At 45.3% G+C, this 24264-nt stretch overlaps 5 protein-coding genes and 1 long non-coding RNA gene across 15 annotated transcripts in view; 4 read left to right on the top strand and 2 right to left on the bottom strand.

The window, feature by feature from the left end:
• The window catches only part of tnrc6ba (trinucleotide repeat containing adaptor 6Ba), a 19408-nt gene extending 13951 nt beyond the window's left edge, over positions 1-5457 (top strand). For 4 of the 7 annotated variants that reach the window (XM_019864023.1, XM_019863998.1, XM_019864014.1 and 1 more), the window contains 9 exons: positions 38-177; positions 577-744; positions 932-1078; positions 1509-1652; positions 1831-1920; positions 2024-2227; positions 2416-2483; positions 2653-2792; positions 3048-5457. In XM_019864023.1, the coding sequence (XP_019719582.1) occupies positions 38-177; positions 577-744; positions 932-1078; positions 1509-1652; positions 1831-1920; positions 2024-2227; positions 2416-2483; positions 2653-2792; positions 3048-3645 (1699 nt within the window). In that variant the 3' untranslated portion in view covers positions 3646-5457. The remainder of the gene's footprint in view (positions 1-37; positions 178-576; positions 745-931; positions 1079-1508; positions 1653-1830; positions 1921-2023; positions 2228-2415; positions 2484-2652; positions 2793-3047) is intronic. The other 3 variants (XM_019864039.1, XM_019864004.1, XM_019864032.1) reach the window with 2 other exon arrangements.
• A 400-nt stretch (positions 5458-5857) lies between these two features.
• LOC109512404 (uncharacterized) lies at positions 5858-6281 on the bottom strand. The gene is made up of 2 exons (XR_002167518.1): positions 6200-6281; positions 5858-6069 (listed from the first exon to the last, which is right to left on the bottom strand). It is a non-coding gene; the product is annotated as an uncharacterized LOC109512404 (long non-coding RNA).
• A 114-nt stretch (positions 6282-6395) lies between these two features.
• On the top strand, positions 6396-12606 carry csnk1e (casein kinase 1, epsilon). Its single transcript, XM_019864097.1, has 11 exons — positions 6396-6504; positions 8279-8367; positions 8478-8588; positions 8814-8962; positions 9947-10175; positions 10295-10465; positions 10659-10807; positions 10904-11102; positions 11197-11342; positions 11432-11488; positions 11597-12606. Exons 2-10 carry the CDS (start codon positions 8292-8294, stop codon positions 11462-11464), a joined length of 1263 nt encoding a protein of 420 aa, XP_019719656.1. The 5' UTR covers positions 6396-6504; positions 8279-8291; the 3' UTR covers positions 11465-11488; positions 11597-12606.
• A 641-nt stretch (positions 12607-13247) lies between these two features.
• tmem184ba (transmembrane protein 184ba) lies at positions 13248-19772 on the top strand. Of its 3 annotated transcripts, XM_019864070.1 has the most exons (10): positions 13248-13578; positions 13661-13710; positions 15269-15502; positions 15995-16160; positions 17743-17833; positions 17952-18119; positions 18307-18476; positions 18562-18756; positions 18949-18975; positions 19170-19772. In XM_019864070.1, the coding sequence occupies exons 3-10, from the start codon at positions 15269-15271 to the stop codon at positions 19388-19390; spliced, it is 1272 nt and encodes a 423-aa protein (XP_019719629.1). In that variant the 5' UTR covers positions 13248-13578; positions 13661-13710; the 3' UTR covers positions 19391-19772. The 3 variants fall into 3 exon arrangements, with proteins under 3 accessions (XP_019719629.1, XP_019719619.1, XP_019719640.1); XM_019864060.1 differs by lacking the exons at positions 13248-13578; positions 13661-13710 and adding an exon at positions 14846-14975; XM_019864081.1 differs by lacking the exons at positions 13248-13578; positions 13661-13710; positions 18949-18975 and adding an exon at positions 14854-14975.
• A 225-nt stretch (positions 19773-19997) lies between these two features.
• On the bottom strand, positions 19998-22143 carry cntd1 (cyclin N-terminal domain containing 1). Its single transcript, XM_019864113.1, has 7 exons — positions 21798-22143; positions 21504-21579; positions 21052-21214; positions 20822-20984; positions 20495-20639; positions 20211-20307; positions 19998-20123 (listed from the first exon to the last, which is right to left on the bottom strand). Exons 1-7 carry the CDS (start codon positions 21952-21954, stop codon positions 20016-20018), a joined length of 909 nt encoding a protein of 302 aa, XP_019719672.1. The 5' UTR covers positions 21955-22143; the 3' UTR covers positions 19998-20015.
• A 101-nt stretch (positions 22144-22244) lies between these two features.
• On the top strand, positions 22245-24087 carry coa3a (cytochrome C oxidase assembly factor 3a). 2 transcript variants are annotated; one of them, XR_002167517.1, is made up of 3 exons: positions 22245-22531; positions 23145-23302; positions 23369-24087. XR_002167517.1 is itself a non-coding variant. In XM_019864127.1 (2 exons), exons 1-2 carry the CDS (start codon positions 22336-22338, stop codon positions 23240-23242), a joined length of 294 nt encoding a protein of 97 aa, XP_019719686.1. In that variant the 5' UTR covers positions 22245-22335; the 3' UTR covers positions 23243-24087. The 2 variants fall into 2 exon arrangements, 1 of the variants encoding a protein (XP_019719686.1); XM_019864127.1 differs by having other exon boundaries at positions 23145-24087.
• Positions 24088-24264: the final 177 nt, after the last annotated feature.

Raw genomic sequence — 24264 nt, 5'->3', positions numbered from 1 at the left:
TCCCCCAGCAACAACGGCAGCAGCAGCAAGTCGGAAGTTTAGGTGGCAGCCTCAAGCTCTCTCCCTCCCACCATAGTGGAAGTGGTGCCAAATTACACGGGGTTGACTCCTTGCCCCACCAGGGCCTCGCAGGATCTGTGGCTGATCTGCATCAGAAAACTCTTGGACCTTACTCGAGTAAGTACCATATTTTACAAAGCGTTAGGCATAGTATTTTAATGCAAAATCACCGATCGACTTTAGTGTCACAATTTGAGCATTCGATCAATGATCCGCAAAATAAGACATGACAGCAAACACAACCTAGTTCACTCTGGGGTCGTTCTGTGCTGCCATCGTGGATATATGAGCCCGAAAGCGAATCTATTTTTAGCCTTGTCGGGTGTCTTGTGAGCTATAAAGCCTTTGCACTGGGAGGTGTAAGTTCTGCGCCGTCAGCCATCCTATTTTTTTTTTTTTTTTGGTAGTATGGAGTCTGCCCCCGTTCGCAAATAGCGGTGGGTTCACTGTATTTTATGTTTTGGGTTAGTTGAAATATCCTAAACAATTGTGACATGTTATTGCCTCCATCTACAGGCTTCAGTTCTGGTGTGAACCTCACAGGTATGGACTTGGGCGGCTCTATGGTCGGGGGGCCTGGTGGCATGAAGGACATGGGAGGACAACAATCTCGTTTCAAATGGATGATGGAGGGACACTCCTCGCCAGACACTTCCTCACCTGAAAATGCATTCCACAAAAATGGTAAGACTTCAATTTTGTCCTTGCCATTTTTTTTCTTTTGACAAAAAAAAAAAAATTTTTTTGGGGGGCCGGGGGAACCGCGGAATATGAATTCCAGAACCTGCATTGGTTTAGAAGGGACATTGTACAGGAAGTGATTTGTTTAGCCATCCGTTGCATAATGGTGTTGATCCAAACTGCTGTGCAGGTCCTGTCACCTCCATGAAGATGCCGGGGGCCTCACCCTACTCACAGTACGACATGATTGTTGGAGATGCGCAAGGCAACACCAGTTGGCATCGCACCCCTGGCAAGATGAGTACCAAGCCCACCACTACAGCCAGCTGGCCCCCTGGTAAGTGGTGACACTTTACGCAATCCTGTTTGCACTAATTACTTGACATTCAGGGTCTCAGCGGAGTTGACGCTGTATGAATTTTTAAATGGCGCATTATGCAATTTTCCCACAATTATAAAACAGTTCCCAAGTGTATTCATTAACGTCTGTGACTTTCTTTGGTCAGTGGTCTCCTATGGTCCACCCGAGGAGACGGGTCTGACATATGGTGTGGGAGGGGACAGAGCGCCATACAACACAGCCAGCTTTCTTAACCGGCTGGATTGAATTGTTTACAGCTGTTCAAGTGTCAACCAAAATAGCATTTAGCTGCAAACAAAAGCACCGTCGGCCACCAGACTGACCGGCGATGTGTAAACTTTTTGGACGACTCGTATAGCATGTCAACTGTTGATGAGCATTTCTCTTTTTTTCCTTCATCCTCAAGAGTTTCAGCCTGGTGTTCCCTGGAAAGGAATAGATCGGGTTGACCCCGAATCGGACCCCTACATGACGCCAGGGAGCATGATGGGAAACACCGTCTCTCCCTGCCTCAATGACACTGAGCACCAGTTGTTACAAGACAATACTGGTTCGTATTGAACATCTGCGGTTGATTGTTGCACAGTAGCTGGTGTATTTATTTTGTCGTTTTTATTTTGCCCTCCCATGAAGCGAGCGCCTTGCCCGCCTCGGGGCTTTGACCGACCCTCGCAAAATCCTTATGAAGTCAAAATGTCATGTTCAACATTAGCTATTCTTCATTGTAGATTCCATCCCTCCCCTCAACACCTTACTGCCTTCACCTGGTGCCTGGCCCTACAGTGCCTCAGATCCCCTGAACAACGCACACAACTCAGGTAAGCTTAAACACACACACACACACACACACACACACACATACACTGTTTCTGACAGATAATGGGACCTTCAGCCACCTCTCTGTCGTCCTTTTTTCAATAGCAAAGTATACAGACTATAAGACTGGATGGCCCCCCGAGCCCATTGGCCACAAGTCCTGGAAAGCCAATCGTGGCAGCAGCCAGGCGCAGCTGTCCCGCCCCCCTCCAGGTTTAGCCAGTCAAAAGCAGATATTGCCGACCCCATGGTCAGGGGGTGGTCCTCGATTGGCCGGCAGGGGATGGAGCAGTGGCTCAGGCACCTCTGGTAAGATACAAAGGCTTTTTTTTTTTTTTTTTTTTTTTTTTTTTTTTTTTTTTTTTTTTTTTTTTGTCTTGCTAGATTCCAAGGTTAGGTTTGTTTCTTATCCCGCTGCACCACTCAATGATGAAAGTGTAATTGTGTTTTTAGGAAATGTAGAAAAGTTTGTCAAATGTGTTTCGCTCTCTCTCAAGGCTCAGCGTGGAGTGACGGCAGCTCTCGGGAAAGTTGCTGGTTGGTGCTCAGCAATCTCACGCCACAGGTGCGCTCGCGAGCAAGTATAACTATTGAAACCGTTTGCAGTTGGTCCTTCATCTATTTTACACCGACTGTGGCAGTCAGACATCAGTGCTGAAAAAAAATCTGTCCATCAAATACTTTGACTTCACACCTTGACCTTCACCCCCTGCGCATCTCCTCTCTGTCTGCAGATTGATGGCTCCACGCTTCGGACCATTTGCATGCAGCATGGCCCCCTGCTGACCTTTCACCTTGGCCTGACCCAGGGCAGCGCACTTATCCGCTACGGCTCCAAACAGGAAGCAGCCAAAGCCCAGAGCGCCCTGCACATGTAAGACGGATAACTTTTGTTTTTTTACGGGGGCCGCTGGATAGACTAAAATCAACATGGAATACGGCCCGTGTCATTTGGGTGCATTATGCCACGCTACTTATTTTGAAAGTTCTCATCTGGCATTACTTTGTTTTCAACCAATCACACATCCTTCGGTAGTCCCACTGGCCACCACTGTTTTTTCTAATAGATTCATTTATTGCTTGTGTATGTGTGTGTATTGTTTGTGAGTGACCGTTTTTGTTTCAACAGGTGTGTTCTGGGCAACACCACCATCTTAGCCAAGTTTGTGAGCGAAGAGGATGTGGCCCAGTACATTGCACATTCCCAGGCTGGAGGGTCGGCGAGCGGAGGTGCCGGCACGGGCTCCGGCACCACCCCTGCACCATCCTCTGCCGTGGGAGCTAATGGTAGCGGGGCTAACTGCGAGCTCGCTGCACCAGCAGCGACAGCAGGAGGAGGAGGAGGAAATGGCAGCGGCGGCGGCACGGGAGGAAGCGCAGAGGTAGGGTCTTCAGCAGGGACGGTCATACCCGTGGTAGCCGGACATTCCGAATCCACGTGGCAAAGCCTGGAAGCCACCGGCAGCTCATCGGACCAGTCCGCCCCCGCCGCACCCGGTCTGGGCATCTTTTCCCAGTGGAGTGGCAACAGCGCCGAGGTGGGAGGAGGCGGAGGGGTGGAAGCGGGAAGGCATGGTCTGTGGGGGGGTATGGGTGGCATGAGTGGCGCCGGGTACCCCAGTAGTAGCCTCTGGGGTTCGCCAGCACTTGAAGATCGCCATCAGATGGGCAGCCCAGCCTCGCTACTGCCGGGGGACCTTCTGGGAGGGAACGGCGACTCCATCTGAAGGGGCCCCCCCCGCTTGACATGTGATCATGTTGAAAATCATCGTCACGACGTCACCCTCTATTTATTTCCACACGCAAATGATGTGAATTGAAGCTACACTGGTCTCCCGTCACACAGGCTACTTGCAATACATTCTCGTAATTTCACACATGAAATCAGCAACGTTAAATGAAGACCACAGTGAAACTTGAAGCGGGGGGAGGGGAAAGGGGTGGGGGACTCTCGGACTGAACTGGGTAGTTCTGTCTTTTTACTCCACGACCCGATCACTCAGGCATGTACTGTAGATGGGCTCAGCCGAGTCCCAACATGTCAACGCGTTAAGCCCTCGCTGTTCTTTGTGTGCCACAGTTGTCCTCCCCGCCCGAGCCCCTCCTCGTCTTTTGTATTTAATGTCGACGACTTGCAGACTGAGCCTTCTTAGACCCGGTGTACTTCTCTTTAAGTTCTCATGTTCGGAAGCTTGAAAGTGACAAAAGGATCCGGCGTGTGTCGTGGAAAACGGAGGGCAGGGTTGGGGGATGACAGCACCTCGCTCTCGCTCTCAACTGGACCAGTGGCGACCTTTTTAGAGGATTAGAGGAACATTTTTACTCTATACCGACACCTCTACCTTGGTGGGAATGCCATCAACTGGGGCCCAGGGTTAAAAAGAAAGAAGAGTTATAATAAAAAAAAAAATAAAAAAAAACAAACAAACAAAAAAAAAACCTAAACATTAGCCAAACTTGCACTATATGCCTCTGGGGTTTGTTGTTGACTCATCCAATACAAATCCCTCCACAACTCGACACCGACCTTACAGGACGACTTGTAATGTTACATCAGCAGTGGCCTTGGCCCACCTGCACTCACACACACACACACACACGCACACACCAGTTACACACTGCTCTTACCTTTGACAAGCAAAACTCTTATCTCCTTGTGGATGTACATCAGTTGTCTCTCGGTTTGAAGAGAAACGTGAAAACTTTGTAGAGATCTCTTTGTTCCCCATTCAAAAACACTGACCTCGCTATTGTACTTTTGTTTTTCTTACTCAAAAGAAATCGACTTGGTTGTTGTTCTATATTGTCCTGATGTTAATGATGACTCTGGTCACTTATTTACTCGCTGTTCAAGGTGCCCTCCTTGCCTGCCTTGTGTGTGCATGACAGGAGCGTTGACGGTATGACCGAATAGAGGATGAAGAAAATGACGATATCAGGAGTGTTGATGTGAGTGTTGGCGCGCGTGTGTGGAATTGCTACAATGTTGAATGTTTTCTTTTTGTCCATGAGAGATTCATGCGGGCACTTGCTTTTGAAAACTTAACCTGCTTCAGTCAGGGGAGTGAATAGATGTTTATCTGACAGCTTGGCTTTTTTTGTGTGTGTGCGCGTGCGTGACCACCAGACATTGTGATAGCTGAAAAGTTCAAAAACATTGGCACTATTGCATATGTCTCTTAAGTTTGTTTGTTTTTTAGCAGCATTTTGTTCATGTTTGTTTGTTTTTCCATTTTGTTAAATGCAATTATAGATCATTTCTTTTTAAGACGCAACCAACTGAAGGCATTTCTATTCAAATGCTCAAATCCTACCATACCAAGCTCAGCTGGAACCAGTGTTTTACAGACACGTTAAAGATAGTAGCTGTTATGTTTTACAGTTTGTATTTTTGTTTTTTGATGTTATGTATCAATTTAAATTAAGTCAGTCTTTATCACTCCTGTTCAGGATGTTTTCATTTATTTCAGATGTTACGAAAAGGAGAGGAAATTAATTTAAAGTGGAAAAGAACAAGATAATAAAGGTTCAAAGCGTTATTTTGCTGTTGTCTTTTTTTTAGCAGTTTTCATGCGAGCAGATTTTATTTTTTTTTTTGACAGGAGGCTTGACTGGAGAAACTATCAAATTACCCTTCAGCCCTTTATGGATTTTACGCTTCCGGCTTAGACATTTTGGGCCCTTCACAGTCTGTTTACAGTCCATTACTTTGAGTGTTGATTTGTCGGGGGAGGGGGGTTAACAGTTAGTGTCATTTGTAAGAGAGCTAATAATTTTTTTGTTTGCACGTGCAGGTTGAAAAACCGTCTCCTTTTTTGAACGATTATTTTAAATTTGAAAATTGCAAAAACTGACAAAAATCCCCACCGTTTCATTTGCAAGCAGAAGTGGTTAAAAATTAAAATCCAGACGGTCAAATGTACTAACAGATCAAAACAATGAGTATTTATCTATTTATTCCGAAAGAGAAATGTGGCTTTGCTTAGTACTGCTAACACTGATGTACGGTTAATTTACATTTTTATTAGTTTTTTTTTTTTTAACTTCTTGGTGTCCGTAGTAACCCAGGTGCGGTCGCCAGCACTACCAGTACTGTCCTCTAGATGGTGCTGTTTGTCCCATTTTACCAACTCGGGTGACATTCTTCAGACCTACTAAGGACACAAAATGTTAAAACCCACATCCCGACCTTTGTTTAGAGTGCTGCATTATAACTTCACGGCGTGTTCAGAACGTTATTTAGGCTCCAACAAAACAGGTTTTGTTTGAGTCGAAGTGTACCTGGTGCTTCATTCATGCTCCAACGGATGACATCATAGGCAGTTGGCGTAAAGTGGGAGGGTGTGTGCGTGTGTGTGTCAGCAAGACGACGACTACGACGACGAGGAGGAGGAGGAGGAGGAGGAAAGTGGCGGCGGGGGGAGACACTCGTGTCTGTTCTGCGTTCTTTCGCTCCCGACACGGCAGCATCGTGACAGCGGGTGAATCTTCGGAGGAAGCCCCGGGTCTTGCGCGAGGATGAGCCGCAAATGTATGTCGCCGTCCAGGGCCCCCGAGTGAGACCGCAACGTCGGCCCAGACAACCGGTGAGCTCATCTACGTTCTCTTTATGGCAGGGTGTCATGTCTTAAATACGTTTTTATGGATCGTTTCCGGGTTTTTTTTTGTCAGCATCAATATGACATCCGACTGTCGTTGCGGCGTTTTTACTGCAACACCTTGTTAGCCAGTTGTGTAACTGGCAGTTTAGAAGAGGCTGAGCCAATGTGCAGCAGCAGTTTGTGTGCGTGTATTTATGACTTCTGACTACATGTCCAGTGCAGCAGTGATCTCCCCCCCCACACCTAAAAAAAGCTTAAGTTTCCTTCGATGTTGACTGATGGGTCCTATGACATTGCTCACTTGCTGTACAGGAGGACTTAACATCCATCCATCCATCCATTCATTTCCTTTACAGCAGAGGTCCCCAACAACCAGGTCATGGACCGGTACCAGGCCTCAGGCCCAGAGGGACTGAACAAAAAAAAAAAAATTATTGATCACCAGAGTGTGAAAGAAATCTCGTTTGCTCATCCGGAAAAAGTAAGCTTACAAGATAGTAAACATAAGTTTAGAGCTTCTTAAAAAAAATAGAACAGGCCAAAAATGAGAAAGAAGAGACTACAATTTCCTCTGGAAAGAAAGCTGTATTTTCAAGATGATATTGGTTGTCACGCTCTTTGCCATAGCAAAAGGCAGTGAGTTGAGGAGCTTCAATAGTAATGCTTTGCCCTGAACCCATCATGCGTGATTTTGAAATCCGCAGCTGAGATTTAAACCCTGACCGTCAGAACTGTGAGGTCGACTATGAAATACTCCTTCCCAGGGAGTAACGTGACACATTCAAATCTCATCATCGCTGTTCTTCACGTTCATCTTATGCAACTTATAATAGTCTCACGATGATGCACAGACTGGATCAATTCCCTTTGGTTGGGTTTCCTTTTCACTCGCTTGCTGCCCTTACATTGTTTGTAAAGGAGCCCCCCCCCCCCAGTCCCCAGGGGGCTTTTAGCACTGAGCATCAGTGTTGAATGACAGTGTGTCTATGTCCTCATGTCGGCAGGTGCAGTGCAGCAAAAAATAAATAAAAAGCATGTCTTAAATGTTACCTACTGTAACAGAAAATTAGAAGACATTTCACACTTAGTCTTGTGATATTAAAACACTCTTCTGTTAAAAACTGGCTCGAAAGGGAACATGCTATGGCCGTTTGACTCCTTAACAGCATTTCATAGCGTTTCTCTTGGCTTTCGTCAATCCGATAGGTGAATTTTAATTTTCTTGTCCAATCGGATTTCATCTTTTAGTTGTCGCCACATGATTTTAAGCCTTTGAGGGACAGCGGTTACTACAGTGGACGGCTTATCATGTTGTCATGTTACAGGGGAATCTGCCCAAGGCCTTCCGAAAGAACTTCAAACTTTAAACCAATCAGTTAAAAATTCATCCTGTAAATGGAAATCAGGCAGTGTGTACCTTGTTGTACGTTAGAAGGTGCCCATCCAACCTTCGTCTCGTGCCTTCGCGGGAAGAACATGACTCATTCAAAATATCATCATTGCTTTTCTCCCTGTTATGCAACTACTGCTTGTGACGGTCCGGTGAGGATGCGGAAAGAGTGAAAGACGGGATGAGCTTCCTTTGAAAAGAGGATAAAAGTTTCCTTTTTTATTGTGTCATTGCTGCTCTACTTTATTTGTAAAGCACCCTCGGGTGGGTGTTGGGCGGGGGGAAGGCGCTCTTTTCATTGACTCTTAAGCTTGTGATGTGTCCTCATTCTGATTTCCAGTGATGAATGATCGTGTGTGTGTGTTTCAGTGAGTTAGTCGCCATGGAGCTGAGAGTGGGAAACAAATACCGCCTCGGGAGGAAAATCGGGAGCGGCTCCTTCGGAGACATTTACCTCGGTGAGAGTTTCCCCTCCTTTACATTATTCTCAGTGGAAGATTTGTGATTTCGTTTTTTGTTGTTGTTGTTTTTTTTTTGTTTTTTTTTAAATCCTGTCGCTCCTCATTAGGTTCCAACCTCACCACAGGAGAGGAAGTCGCCATCAAACTGGAATGCGTCAAGACCAAACATCCGCAGCTCCACATTGAGAGTAAATTCTATAAGATGATGCAGGGAGGAGGTGAGGCTGAATGAGGGGGGGGGGCTGTATCGCGGCGGTTTGACATGCTGGCGAATCGTGCGTCGTCTGCATGAGAAAGAAAGATCGGCGTTCAAATTTTTTGGTCATTGTGTTAAAAAAAAAAAAAAATTATATTTCAAAAGTAGGTATCGGTACTCGGTATCGGTGGCTACCCATCAGGTATCGATCTGAAAAAGAAGTGGTATCGAACCCTCCTCCTTGCAGTGGGTATCCCGTCCATCAAGTGGTGCGGCGCCGAGGGCGATTACAACGTGATGGTGATGGAGCTGCTGGGCCCCAGTCTGGAGGACCTCTTCAACTTCTGCTCCCGCAAGTTCAGCCTAAAAACCGTCCTGCTGCTCGCCGATCAAATGGTGAGCTTGAAAAAAAAAAAAAAAGTCAAGTTTGATAAACGAATGACAAGTGTGACTCATCAGGTAACTCTCGGAGTGTATTTGTCGATGTTCTTAGAATTTTCCATTAAGACGAAAGTCATTTTAATTTCCCAACCTTGTGAATATCCAACTTTGATTTGTTACGCAAGTAAAATTTGAAGTCCGCTATCGGAGCTTGTGGCTGATGGGATACCCCTGAGTCGACCTCAGGCTTGCATAGAAATAAAAGAAAAGGAAAAAAAAAAAAAAAAGAAGAGAAAGGCTGAAGCTAATTTTAGCCTGGAACTAACCGGATCATTCAGATGAAAATGAATCGGGATTAATCCTCATCTTCGCCGAGAAGCCCGTTTCTGCTATTGGAACACGGCTCATCCAATCAGTATTCTCAACAATTCAAAAATAAGCTTAATCTTCTTGTGCGGTCATCTACAGTTTGTGCTTTGTGTTATTTAACTTTTGTTCGGATGTATTTGACACAATGAAGAGTTGAATTGGCCCGCCACAGTGATTTGCGTGTCTGCCTCACGGTTGAACCAAAACACGTTGGGCTCAATGAAGTCTCCAAATTGTCAAGAGTCACCTTCTTCAAATGACCTCTTTTTGTCTCCGCTGTCTCAATCCCAACGACTCCTCTGCTTTAGTCTTCTGAATTATGGCTTGTTTGAAATCGGTCTCTCGCCGCGTTCAGCAGCCGAGCAAATGGACGATTTATTACCTCCGTCAAGGGCGAAAAACAACGAGGCTGAGAGATGTTGTTTTGATCCCAGTTTATTGTCTCGCCAAAGAGCAAACAAAGACAAGATACATGTTGTGTCCTTTTTTACTTTCTGCCATCGCTTGTTTTGAGGTCGGAGGGCATTCGAATATGTGCCGCAGCTTAACCACTTGTCCGGCGTGTTGTTTCTTCCACGGGCCTCCATTATTTTTTTTTTTTTTTTTTAAGCCACATTTTGTCTGCACCAGATCAGCAGGATCGAATACATCCACCTGAAGAACTTCATCCACCGAGACGTGAAGCCCGACAACTTCCTGATGGGGCTCGGCAAGAAGGGCAACCTGGTCTACATCATCGACTTCGGCCTGGCTAAGAAATACCGCGACGCCCGAACGCACCAGCACATTCCTTACCGAGAGAACAAAAACCTCACCGGCACCGCCCGCTACGCCTCCATCAACACCCACCTGGGCATTGGTAAGACATCAGAACGCTAACCAACAAACTAGCTAACCGCTCAAAATGTATACGTGACACATTTGTGCGCTATTATTTTGTGGAGCCGTCGCATCATTGTCCATTTTCTTTTTCCGCAGAGCAATCGAGGCGAGACGACCTGGAGTCGCTGGGCTACGTCCTCATGTACTTCAACTTGGGCTCGCTGCCTTGGCAGGGGCTCAAGGCCGCCACCAAGCGGCAGAAATATGAACGCATCAGCGAGAAGAAAATGTCCACTCCGATTGAGGTGCTGTGCAAGGGCTACCCCTGTGAGTGAACGCGTAAGAGGGATTGCGGAGGATTTGAACGGAGCTCAGTGGCAAGGATTGACTCTGCTTAATAAACCGTAAAGTTGCGGTAACAGTCAATCAAGCCGATGGACTTAAAGGAGGCATTTTTTTTTTTTTTTGCTTATTTTGTTGTGCTCCAAAGCATCTACCGATTCTCTCTTTGTCTCCCCAGCTGTGTTCTCCACCTACCTGAACCTGTGTCGCTCCCTGCGCTTTGACGACAAGCCGGACTACTCGTACCTGAGGCAGCTCTTCAGGAACCTTTTCCACCGACAGGGCTTCTCTTATGACTACGTCTTTGATTGGAGCATGCTCAAGTTTGTGAGTGTCACCGTTTCCTGACGACAAGTGCTTCCGAGACGTCAACGATACGTCGCTGAAAAAAAAAAAAAGATTTTTAAATGTGCTGCTTTTCAGGGGGCCGGCAGGACGGCGGAAGATGGAGATAAAGAACGTAAGGAGGAAAAGGATGAAGAGGACCGTGCGGGGGAAGCTCAAAGGCTCGGTGGGGGTCAAGCTTTGCCGTCTGGACCCAAACCTTCAGCGGCCAACCGAGTCAAGAACGAACCAGACGTCATTCAGTCGAAAGCGGTCACACGAGGGGTCCAGCAGTCAGGTTAGGACAGTGGCGAGCGTCACTATGCTGGAGGGAAGATGTCCTATTTTTATTTTATATATTTTTTAATTAATTCAAGGTGTTTGCATTACAGGTAACCGCTCTCCTCAGGTGGGCCGAGCGGAACGGGTGGAGCGAGAGCGCAAAGTGGCCATGAGGTTGCATCGCGGCGCCCCCGCCAACGCGTCGGCCGCTGACCTCTCCACGCGCCTCGACCAATCGCGCATCACCGCATCGCAGGTACGATGAGACGTGGAAGCCTGACCGCAGATTTACATTTACATACCCGAACCTCGATTATTTTATCCCCCCTCCCACTCCGTGTTCAGGTCAGTGTGCCATTTGAACATCTGGCAAAGTGAGTTCTTCCTGCTGGTCAGAGGCAGGTAAGAAGACACGTGATACACAAACGTCTGCATCGGTGTCAATGGAGAAGATCCAAACGAAATTTAGTCTCAAATGGTACTTTTGATGTTTTCTCCGTCGTCATCCAGCGACTGGAGGGGAATCAACGACAGTATACCCCTCGCTTTTCTAAAGGATACATATAAGCGGGAGTGAGTGCAGGAGCGGGAAGAGGAGACGTCGCAGGCGCCTAAACGGGGAGGTCACTGGTGTCCGTGTGTGAGCTCTGGTGACCAGAAGGAGCCGAAGTAACGCTTCAATGATGGAAACCAGTGGGCCAGGAAAAAAAAAACAAAACAAACTTCAGTCATACTGGCCTTTGACTCTTTATAAGGTGCAGTTTGGAGGTGGGGGGGAGTGACATTAACCAATTATCACGTCACATAGACTTCAACGTGCGAAAGATACACATGGTACAGTACATCCAATTGCACAAACTTTCAGGTTTCCGTGGTTTACAGCTGGAATAAACTACAATCTAAATGCTAATGTTAAGGAGTTAAATATGCTGCATATTGATGTCTTTCATATAAAAATCAAATCAGCCGGCATGGCAGTCAGACATGTATTGGTTGTGTCCTTAGATCTTTCTTAGAAATAGACTAAAATGTCGGTCTGTTATCATCATCGTCCATCACCAGGCTTTGCCTCTGGAGTCCAAAATATAAAATGAAGGAATGAGGAATTACATTAATGTACACACACAAAAAAAGAGCAGACATTTTCTCTCTTATGAGGTATTAAAAGTAGACAATGTGAAGAGGGAATGAGGAGCGAAGCTCACCGAATGAATGTTATGACGACTTCTTATGCCAATGTGTAAGTTAAGCAATCTTGCTGATGGATGTACTGTGCTGTTTTTTGTTTTCATGTTGTGTGATGCGTACAGTTAGTTTTCTTTGGGCAAAATGTTAATGACAATTGCCAGAATGTACCAGAAGAACATGGTTATCCCTATAATGTCAAACAGAAATGAATTTATAAAGGCTGATGTCTAGATCTGATGATGTCTTGTGCATTTCTTTACTGTGCTTTGATTTCGTTGCTCTGATATTTGTACATAATTTTAAGAATCATTAAAAAAAGATGTACATGCTGACCTGTTGAATGTCACCCGAGTGTTTATTTTCAGATGACATTCACTCACTACATTAAAAACAAATAATAAAATAAATATAAATCAAAATAACACAACAGAACACACAGCATAAAACTTGCACAAGAATGCCATCATAACAACTATTCTTACGTAACGCCTTGTTGTTTGAAGCAGTTGTAGATGAATCAAACTCTTCTTTCGACCGTGGATTAGTGATGTCATGAACACAGCGTGCATGACGTCACAAACAGCTGCTGCTGTTTTTTTTTTCAAAAACATTTTATTGAAATTTTGGTTTGACCATACATGAAATTTTGCAGGCAGTGATAGCATCGAAGTATATGAACGTCAACATTTTAGGAAAGCAACCCCCCACAAAAAAAAGAAAGCAGTACTGTAGGTCTATTCGCACATTTAGCAGGTTAATTAGTGATAATTCACGAAAGTATTACAGCCTACAAATATTTGTCTTATTATTCGTTATTTTCAAAGTGTTTATGTACGGATTAAATATTTTAAAATTAAAAACAAAATAAAATATAGCTTTAGACTCGTATGCACAACTATTTCCGTGTTATTAAATTACCCGGGCCGTGATTGGCTGTGTCGTCTGGATCTAGCTGAGTGGGCGGGGACTGTATGATTACCCCGGTCGACCCAAAGTCTTGAGGGAGAAGGAGAGGACCACAGGCGAATGAGAATTTAACCGTCTCGCCTTTTGGAGCACTTGACGGACAAACGCTGGTGTTAAAAGTGGGGACGGGTGCGCACGAATGGTAACGTACAAGCTGTGAAGCATGAAAGGGAAAGAGTAGGTGAGCAAAAGTCGAAGGTTAACGGATCGGCGAGCGCTCAACATGGATGTCCGGGGGCGCGACGGTTCGGCTCTGAGCTGGAATTAAGGCCGTTTACGGGCTATTTCGGGGTCGACAGTTAAACTTGTCCCGCGAGGCATTGGATGATTTTCATTTGGTAAGTTCAGACTTAAAGCGCATGTGTACAATCAAATAACGCACGTGAGTACTAATAAAAAACGCTCGTTTCTCAATTCCAGGTTTTCAAGTTCCACGTAGGCTTTGTTTTCACGAGCAATTACGAGCAAAGGTGAGACTCTGTTGTGTTTTTTTTTTGTCGTTTAGTCGCACATTTCAAAAACATGGAGTTAGGTTTTTGGAATCAGCTGGTCACCCCACGCATTTATTTTCATTATGTTGATAAACAGCCCCCACCCCTCCGCCCCCTACTCCATATGTCCCATTCCATCTGTTGCAAACTGAGCCCTGACTTTATGACACACACAGATTATTATCCCTGCGCGTGCGTGATTTATTTGCCTTTTTTTAATTTCAACACGCAGATGTCCCAAGCCCCAAAGTCATCCACGTATGTGTGTATGTGACTGACTGCTGATGCCTCTATCCCTGCGCGTGCGTGATTTATTTGCCTTTTTTTTTTTATTTCAACACGCAGATGTCCCAAGCCCCTCAGTCATCCACGTATGTGTATGTGACTGACTGCTGATGCCTCCACTTCTCTTTTATGTGTACATCTGCTGATCGCTGGCAAACCAGCACAAATGACCCCGTCGTGCACACTCGGGCAGAGAAACTATGGAGAGAAACCCCTCAATCCCCCAGAGAAAGGCGACAGAATAACGCCATCTATTTTATTAAGATGCCCAATTTTATTACATAGGCTCGTGTTGTGTCCAGATGTTGTTGTTGTTGTGTCAGTTAGGAGACTTGTGATCCATTGCTGCATGACTCTGGGAGAAATTGTTTTAGTTGCCTTACCAAACTGTAATCTGATTACGTTGGGTGGATTCATACATTGCGGGTCCTAGTACCCACATTTGATTTTAATGCCTTCATAGTCCTGTTTATTTGACTTTCTACGGACAGGAGGGCATGGCCAATCAATCGTCCGATATTGGGTCTTTTCAAAACAAGAATAATACTCATCTGGAGATGTAATCTTATTTTCTCACAAAACAGGGAACGCTTTGGATACATAAGGCCCGGAAGTAAAGTACATGCATGGCTGACGGAGCATTATTGTATGCAAAGTACGGCCTTCATCCTTCGACCCCCCGGCAACAACTTTCAATGGTCTTTTGGGCTGTCAAAGGGGGACTTTGACTGTCCCCCTTTCCAATCAAGTTTGACAAGAAAATACCAGTTTGTTTTTTTTTTTTTGTGGGACAATGATGTCATAGATTGAGACCAGACAAGTCATATCATGCTTTATGGTGTCATGAATGAAAGGCTGAACAATATTGGAGTGTGCATTGATGTTGCTTGTCCTACTGCCTTTTGACACGCTGAACTAGCTCAAGTGACCAAGTGAGAACCACAATGACAGTAACTGAGGTATGTGATTCAGTCAGGATTGATGGAAATTTTTTTTTTTTCTGCAATGGGACACAGGTGCCATTGTCCGTGTGAGTCACACATTCTTGTCCACATGACGCCCATATTGACTTGCGATCCTTCTGTACGGATCCCTGTGTTTTTTTGTTTTTGGTCTTGGATTACACATTACACAAATGAGAAATGATCAATCTTGAAACCAGGTTGATGATTAATGGCGGAAAAGTTATGTCACTCTTGATCAATAGTCGTTAAATTGATTTACATTTTTTTTTTTTTTTTTTAATCCGCAGATGCAGAGGCTGTGGAGACGAGACGTGCCCCTCTCGGAGAGGCTGGGGGCAGGCTCCCCATTGGGTGAAGTGCCAGGCTCACCGGCGACGCCGGCCCCAGGAGGGCCCAACATCTCCTGGCTCCGCGATGCCCCTTTGTTAAGCCAGGACCAGCCCACGTTCCTGATGACCCCCACGGCCCAGGCCGTGACGGGATTTTTCGTCTGGACCGCCCTCATCCTCACCTGTCACCAGGTAAGCAAGCGCCTCTTCAAGGCAAACTCTCGAGCGGTGATTCCCGATGGCTGTTAGCATGGCGCAAGAGATCATGTGCATGATCTCACTTTTAGGTGGGCTAAATAAATCCATTTGCACCTTGATTAATTTCTATGTAAAGCTTTGGCACGAAAAGTCGACCGTCGGGGGCGGGAGGCCTCCCCGCCCCCATGACTGCGGCACTCGTCCTGTAAAAGGTAAACACACATCTGCAAGGGCCCAGCGACGAGCACGGGTTGCTCGGCAACATCCCTCAGCAGGTGTATGTGATACGGAGCATGAACACACACACGCATACACTGAGACTCGAGTTGTCTGTTAAAAAAAAAAAAAAGACACTCCAATATGAATCGCAATTGCAGCCACCTCCAATTATCAATGACGACTACTTTCTGTCATGAGCGTAGTATGGCACAATCAAATATTTACTCTCTCCACCAGTATTTTTTTGTTGTTTTGTTTTTTTTCCAGATCTACATGCACCTGCGTTTTTATAGCTCCCCCCGGGAGCAGCGACACATTGTCCGGATCCTCTTCATCGTCCCCATCTACGCCATCGATTCTTGGCTCAGCCTCCTCTTCTTCACCAACGACCAGTACTACGTGTACTTTGACACCGTCAGGGACTGCTACGAGGGTAAGAGCAAACTTGGCCCAGGATGCAAAGTTGCCCCGCAAAAAAGTGCGCACCCTGTAACCCGATAACACGACAAGCTGTCCACTGTAGTAACCGCTGTCCCTGAAAGGGTTGAAATCCTTTCTAGCCCGGCGTGGGCGACTTTTCCAGTTGAGTTGAAACATGCTGTTATCAAATCTGGAGAGGAACAATCTGTCCATCCATTGCTAATTGATTAGTTCGGCCACAAAGAGCTTTTTATCTCACAAAGAGCCCCATTCAGTTCCCCGTTTGAAAACTGTGAGATGAATGTTGTGTGGCGCAATCCCAACATGTGGAAAAGTGAGCATTTTTGGGGCCAGGAAACGCTGTCAAGTGTTTTGCTTTTTATTTGGATTGTTGTGTTTTTGAAGGCACACACAATAATCAACCATTAAGCTTCCAGTTGTGCTAGACAAGTCGGGTTTTTAGGGCAAGTATCAGCATTTGAAACATGATGGTCATTCTGACCCCCTGACGTTTTCGGGGGTAATTTGATTTATTTATTTATTTATTTATTTTGGGTGAGAGGTGCCTCAACTTGTCCAACTTCCAACATGTTAGTATTTCTTTCCCTTCCATTTGAGTTGACAAGCTTCATTTCACTTTCTAATCCCGATCGTCGCCTCAAAATCTATGCTGATGTCAAATCCGAAAGAGCTTCGAATTCACCGACAAGCTTGGCGCGCCCTCGTGTACAAAAACGCAACGTTTTTTTTTTTGTTTTGGTTATCCACCCTGACTATATTTCTGTTCATTTGCGATAGCACCAGAGATGTGTATTTGCTTATCTATCTGTTGCAATAGTGACGCTGGCAAAGTTGGTCGCGACGGTTAGCATGTGAATACTACTGCCCGACTTGACAGTTTGGATTTTGTCCATTTAAAATCCAAAGTTGAACCCCAACAGTACAAGTGTCTTGACAGTTTACCCACCCTCATATTCTCTCTCCTTGTCCCAATATTTGTGTTTGCGTCATTCTTTTGAAAATACCGAGTTACCGAGCCCTGACCTGGTGCTCCCCTGAGTAAGGATGACTGGACTGTTGCATGGCAACGGCACTCCGAAATGGTTCTCAGCTACTGGATAAGCTTTTTTTTGCCCCCCTCAACCCAACTTGCCTGCAAAGTTCTCATTGTATGCCCGCCTACTGTATCGCCGTGGCAACCGGCTTGGCGGACAAGGCATCCGTCCGCGGGGAGATGTGAACACATGGGTAAACAACTAAGCCAGAGCGACGCAAAACAGATCAGTCGGTCAACGCTACGGTGGAGGTTTTTTTTTTTTTTCCAAAGTCAAACTAACAGCGGGAGAAATGAATAACTCAAAAGAGATGACGTAACAACAAAAGGCTGGCAGGAGCGCAGCTGCGGCGAAAGGCGCCCCATGCACGCACCTGGCGCGCCCCCAATAAATGCCACATTTTCACACTTTGGCATGCGACTGATTACACAATCATCAGCTCGACAGGATTGTACAGCACACAGAAAAGAGGGAAGATCCTTGCGGCTGTGTCGGAAGTATAAATAACAAAATGTCTTTTTTTTTTGTTGTGTCCCCAAGCGTTTGTGATCTACAACTTCCTGAGTTTGTGTTACGAATACCTTGGAGGAGAGAGCGCCATCATGGCAGAGATCCGAGGGAAACCCATCGAGTAAGTCTCGCCCGTTTATTGACAATCATTTATTTAACCCTGTCATGGACAAAACCTTTTTTTTTTTTAATTTGAAGAGATTGTGAAGGTTTGTTTGCGATTTGTCCCGCGCTGTCAGGTCCAGCTGCATGTTCGGCACGTGCTGCTTGAAGGGAAAGGCCTACTCCATCGGCTTCCTGCGCTTCTGCAAGCAGGCCACGCTGCAGTTCTGCGTGGTCAAGCCGCTCATGGCTACCATTACCGTCATCCTGCAGGCGTACGGAAAATACAAAGACGGAGACTTCAAGTAAGTGACGGGCTGACTTTTGGGGGCGTGGTTAATTGAATTTTTTATTTTTATTTTTTTGGATGCACGTTTAAAACTGCCAAAATGCAATTTGGCCCGGAGATGGTTGTCAAAAAGTGCGGAACGTCGGGCATTTTTACAAATTGATTGCAGCTATTTTTCCTGTGTTTCGCTGTCGATTCCACAGCGCCGCCAGCGGTTACATCTACGTCACCATCATCTGCAACATCTCAGTCAGCCTGTCGATGTACGCCCTCTTCCTCTTTTACTTTGCCACCCGCGACCTGCTCAGACCTTACGGGCCCATGCTCAAGTTCGTCATGGTCAAGTTGGTGATCTTCCTCTCCTTCTGGCAAGGTGCGCGCAACTCTGGCCCAAAATCTAGAAGAGAGTCTTGAAACGTGTCATTGAAGGAGAAACTTGCTTTTGATTTTCACACCAGGTGTGTTTCTGGCCATCATGGAGAAGTGCGGCGCCATCCCCCAGATTAACTCGGTGGAGGTGTCGGTCGGCGAGGGCACCGTCGCCGCCGGTTACCAGAACTTCATCATTTGCATCGAGATGTTTTTTGCTGCGCTGGTCCTGCGCTTCGCTTTCACGTACAAAGTCTACATGGACAAAAGTATGAGCGCACAAGGTGAGGGGGGGGGGGGGCGTCAAATGTGGCAGTATTCCCACGCCTCACTTTTCAAATTCTTTTTCGAGCTACTTTTATGACTTTTGCCTTTCTCTCCTTTTTGCCCACATTGTCCCACCCGAGTGTTGTTCTTCTCTCGTGTTCTTACACAAACCTTCATTTTCCTTTTTTCCTCTCCGCCGCGTATTGAAGGACCCCTTCCTACCAGTGGAGAGTTTGGTAGGTTACACACAGACTGTTTCTGCTCTTCAAGATTCTCTATTTAACCCTTTCACCCCCCCGGAACCTAATAACACGATAAGCTGTCCAACTGTAGTCACCGCTGTCCCCGAAAGGGTTAAAACTGTGTTGTCCATCCAACTGTCACTCTGAAATCCCCCGTCGCAAATTTGGACTTTTGTCTGCTTGCGCAGGCAGCTGCGCCCCGATGAAGAGCATCTCCAGCAGCCTGAAGGAGACGATGAACCCGGGCGACATGGTCCAGGACGCCATTCACAACTTCTCGCCGGCCTACCAACAGTACACCCAGCAGTCCACACTGGAGCAGGGCGTCGCGCCGCCCGTCTCGCGCTCCATCGGTGCCCACGGGGACACAGAGAAAACCCTCCTGCTGAGCTCGGACGATGAATTCTAGACACGCGCCCGAAATGTACGTCATCCTCGCCGACGTCGCTCCTCGTACGTGAGAATGCTTTAGTGTTCTTTTGCTATTTCATGAGAGCATGAATGCACATTTGGCGTGGACACGATAAGCTCGTCTGCTTGATTAGTAAGCGGTCTGTTATGCCTTTGTTTCAAGATGGGTCGTTTTTACTTTTTACTCAAAAGTTGGCTGACTTTGATAGAATCTTCTTTTTTTTTTTTTGTAGCACAAGTCAAATGTGTCTTGCCTGTATTTTATTCTGATGATGTTCTGACTTGGTGCTTCTTGGACATTTGTCATGACAACCTGAAAAAGGACTTTAAAATGTTTTATTCAGTTTGCAATAAATTGACATAGTACAACAAAATTGTGGAGAAAAAAAAAACTTTCAGCTGCATGAGTCGTTCAACTTAGTCCTACCACTTCCTACTTTTCAAGATCCCCAAACAAACTTCGAATTGACATGAAAGTGTACAAACAAGTGCTAGGCCTAGCATGCCAAAGGATGAGCAACATCATGTATTTTATGAACTTTCAATGAACTGTAAATGGTTCTTGCGAAGAAAAAAAAAACAACAGCGCAAATAAATATGAGCACAAGAAATCATTTGACTCATCACTGGCCATCTCTGGGCGTCCCAACGATGAGCGTGAGCGTGACGCGGGTGAAATCTCCGATGCTGGTGGTGGAGATTCCCGTGATGTGGCTCAATTCTTGCACCACCTGCACCGCAAAATCCCAACGATGAGCGACAACAGCGGCGCTCTTAACGCCGACTCCTTTGCGAGAGGGGATTTCAAACATCTTCACCTGCTCCCAGTCTCTGACGTGGAGGATGAAGGCGGCGGCGGCGATGACGCCCACGCCAAGCAGCATGCAATCTTCTGTCACTGGCACAAACTTCTCTCTGGGAGGGTGTCATGCAGCCTTTACATTGTAAGTAGTATCACGAGAACATCATTTTGAAGGCTTTTCATTGATTTTCACAAATGTGTCTTTTCCCCACATTGTTTTCTGTCAGTATTGCTCAGATGAGAAAACAAGCACGTTGTGGCCAGTCTTAAAAAGGTTCTAGAAGCGGCACTGTACAGTACCTCTGCTCCGCGGTAGGTTTGCGGGTCTGCGTGGTGATGGTCAGCAGGGTGTTGTAAAAAGTTTCACGCTGCAAACTGACAAACTGGAGCACGTGGCGGCACATCTGGTGCAGGCGTTCCACAGGGGCGCTCGGCTCATTGTGGCCTGGGGATGTGGGATGCTTCCGTGGTTATGTTAGTTGCACTCACAACATAGGTGCTGATATACAGAATCACCTTTGGTGTTGCCATATAAGTAACTTTTGCAACAAGACTAGTGACTTTTTATTTTCAAAAGTGATTTTAATTCCTGAGATTTTCTTTTACGGCCAAACTGCCCAGCCCTACCCAGCACCTCCAGAAGTATTTCCACATAGGTGAGAGGGTTGGGCGGGTCCAGTCGGAATTGCAGCCCCTTCAGCACCATCAGCTCCGATTCCAGAATGGCCTGTTTGGAGAAGTCGAGACCGATCGAGTGCAGAAAGCGGACGGCCTTGTTGACGTCGACGATCTGGGAAGGGGGTTAAGGCATGTTTTGAAGGTGTGTGACTGAGGATGTAAATTGTTTCCTGCCTTACGTGGCTGTGCAGTGACAACTTGCTGGCTAGCTGCACACAGGAAAACACGATCAAGGCGAAGCTCCCCCGGATCTGCTCGAACGCAGCGTTCTCGTGGGCCTTCACTTCGGCCGCGCTCGAACCTCCGGGTGTCAGCAAATGCGTAATGTGCTTGACCATGAACCTGAGAAACCCAAACAAAACTTTTTAATCCCAGCACCAATTTAGCCGGAACTGTTAATTGTTTTCACATCGGCATCAATTCGGGGGGAAAAAAATTGCTTCCATTTGATTGGTCAGCCTTGAAAAAAAAAATCTCATATACCACAAGTGCTATATTTGGGGTGGGGAAAAAAATTACCATTACATTATCCTTTTTTTTAAACTAAAGGTTCAGTACATCTACTGAAGTGCAGCTTCGGAGTAATTTTGGCTCTTTTTAAACTCAAGCAAAAACGGCCACCCTTTCGTACCTTTGAAGTAATTCGACGGCGTGGTAAGCAATAGCCAGGTCAAGTCGGAGCTCTTGACACATCAGCAAAGTGTATTCTGCAGAAACATGAGCGTCAGCAAAGGGAGCTGATATGTGACAGGGAAATATTATTTACAGTACACGCGGTTGTGCTTTTCTTTGGAGATGTGTCTAATTGTTCTCAATATACGTTATCTCATTGATTCTTAGTATGCTACTTTTCTTTAGATTTGCTTTGCCTTTGATTGTTTTTAGCTGTTTGTTTGTAAAAATGTGGAGGTGCTGTGCTTTTCACCAAATAGTCTTTTATCCTTGAAGCCTCCGCCACAGGTGGACAAACTGCGGAGGTTATCTTTATTTCTCTCGTTGAGATTGGTGAGAAAGTCCGTCAGCATCTCCACTGAGGCCTGTCTAAACCTTAAACTTTGAGGACTCGCTAGATTCGTCGCCATTTGTGACGCCGTCGATTGCCTTTTGTCGGACACTTCCTATTTAAAATGTCGTTGCCACTCAATTAATGCAGTTTAGTTTCAATTGGTCGTGATTATATTGCCTCAATCGTATTTCCACAAGATAGCGCTGTTTCCTTGCAGTTTGTGCCGTATGCAATTCGAAGGCGCTGGGTGCATCCGGAGGGAACCAATTTATTTCGTTCAGGTGATTGTTTCTCGCCGGACTTTTTTAATAGCTGCATCGCAGCGACTAGATCTGAAAATAACCTTGATGTGCTCTTTCGCATGACTGTGCGTAGGGTCGTCCACCGTTTCGATGCTTTGCAAATCTGCAACTACAAACTTGCGAAACAAGCAGGTTAGCAAACTAGCCGGACAAACATGGCAGACAAGACACCGAAGCGGTCTGACGCCCCGTTTGCGACCAGGATAGACCCGAGTAAAGAGGAACTGTCCCGGGAGCAGTTGCACTTCATCAAGCAGGTGGAGCTGGAGCAGTGGAGGAAGAAGACGCAGAAGATGCGTGCGCGTAACGTGCTGACTGGGGTCGCCATTGGGGCGCTAGTGCTGGGCATCTGTATCCTTTTGCTAATGCTAAATGCTAACGTCAACACAAGGTGAACTCATGGCAAACAAAATTTCGACTTCGATGAGATATATTTTTTACCTTTTATTTTTTTAAGTTTGGAAACACCTTGAATTGGCATGTTTGCAATACTGATTATTAAAATATAAATAAATTCATTAGATTAATAGGCAATGCTGTTTTCTCCAATCTAGTCATTTGTTGCATTAATAACCGTTCGTTGATTGAAATGTCGTTTTTTAATTGATTCATTTCATTGATTTGATTTATTTGAACTACAATATTCAAAATGTCTTTCACAGTTTAACCATTTTAGTGCAAGAATGAATAGATATATCCTGCGGAAATTGTACAGTATACATTTAAAAATGTGTTGGCTATTTATTTTCAAGTCATAAACATGAGAATAGATGTTTTTATTAGTAAATTGAGCAATATTTTCTTTGCACAGAAGTGTTGTTTTATTCAGCACGTGCATTCGATGTAATTATTTGTTACAATTTGCAGTCTTTATATCCAGATTTCGTTTTTGTTTGTTTTGTATGTTTTTTCATATCCATTATTTTTAACATTACCTCCCTTAATCGCTGGCTCCCATATATAGATGGCTACACGTTTTACTCTGTCTCCCAAGAGCGCATCATGGATGAGATGGACGAGGAGGCCAAGCGTGCCCGGGCGCCAAGGACAGGTTCTAACTGAAGGTTCTAAAGTCCAGATCCTCAGTGGACACCTCAACTGGCCTTTCTTTGCTCATCTCAAAGAAAGCCCTGGACTCCTATCGCTGGCCTGAACTTTCCAGAAGAAGTAATTCCTGTCTTTTTTTGCAGCTACTTTGTGCAAGGTATTAAGTGACCTTCGGAGAGGACAATGCAAAATGACAGCACTTAAAACAACACAAAATGGTTGTACGCAACTGTATTTCTGTTGGTGAAGTGATATATAGAATAAACCTGATTTATTTTGTTTAGCAAAAAACACACTGGGTATTTTTTAATTGGCTTTTATTGAGCTGGGAAATCCACTTCAGTGAACATCCAATGCAGGAGGAGAAATATAAAATTAGACTCTAAAGCATAAGAGGTGGAAAAAGGCACAGATGGCAGCAGCATTTATTTTGCATTGCACATTGTTTATTTTCCAAATATTTTGAATATATTACTTGATTTTTCTCAATGTCCAGTGTGAATATTCAAAAGGCACATTGACAGCTTGGACATTCTCCCTTGTTTTGTTATTTTCATGAATGAACACAGTTTGACCGACAAGGTGTGTTTAAATGAAAATGCTAAAGTGCATGAGGTGCTTGATTGATCTACTCTAATAAACTAAAATGTATATTTATATATAACAGGTTTTTTTTTCATGATTAATTGTGTAAACAGTCTATAAATGAAGTCTACTGTATGCACACACATATGATATATTTACAGTTTGAAAAGCCAGTAGTAGTAGTATTACATATTGGATATTATTTGTATTTGCATCTTTTACTGGCTCGATTACCTCCGCCAAGGAGAGAGAAAATTAAAGTCACGTAAAAATAACATTTGTCTGCACACATTTTTCATGTCCCTTCATTTCATATTGATCTGCAATTATTTTGAGCGTATGGTCATAGAAGGCGGCACAGTGTTGATTGGTTAGCACGTCCGCCTCACAGTGCAGAGGTTCGATTCTGGCTCCAGCTTTTCCTTTGTGGAGATTGCATGTTCTCCCCGTGC

This window comes from Hippocampus comes, unplaced genomic scaffold (genome assembly GCF_001891065.2).
Source record: "Hippocampus comes isolate QL1 unplaced genomic scaffold, H_comes_QL1_v1.1 scaffold74, whole genome shotgun sequence".
In the NCBI taxonomy this organism is placed as follows: Eukaryota; Metazoa; Chordata; class Actinopteri; order Syngnathiformes; family Syngnathidae; genus Hippocampus; species Hippocampus comes.
The sequence above is the reverse complement of the archived record's forward strand: the minus strand, read 5'-3'. Positions and strand labels throughout refer to the sequence as shown.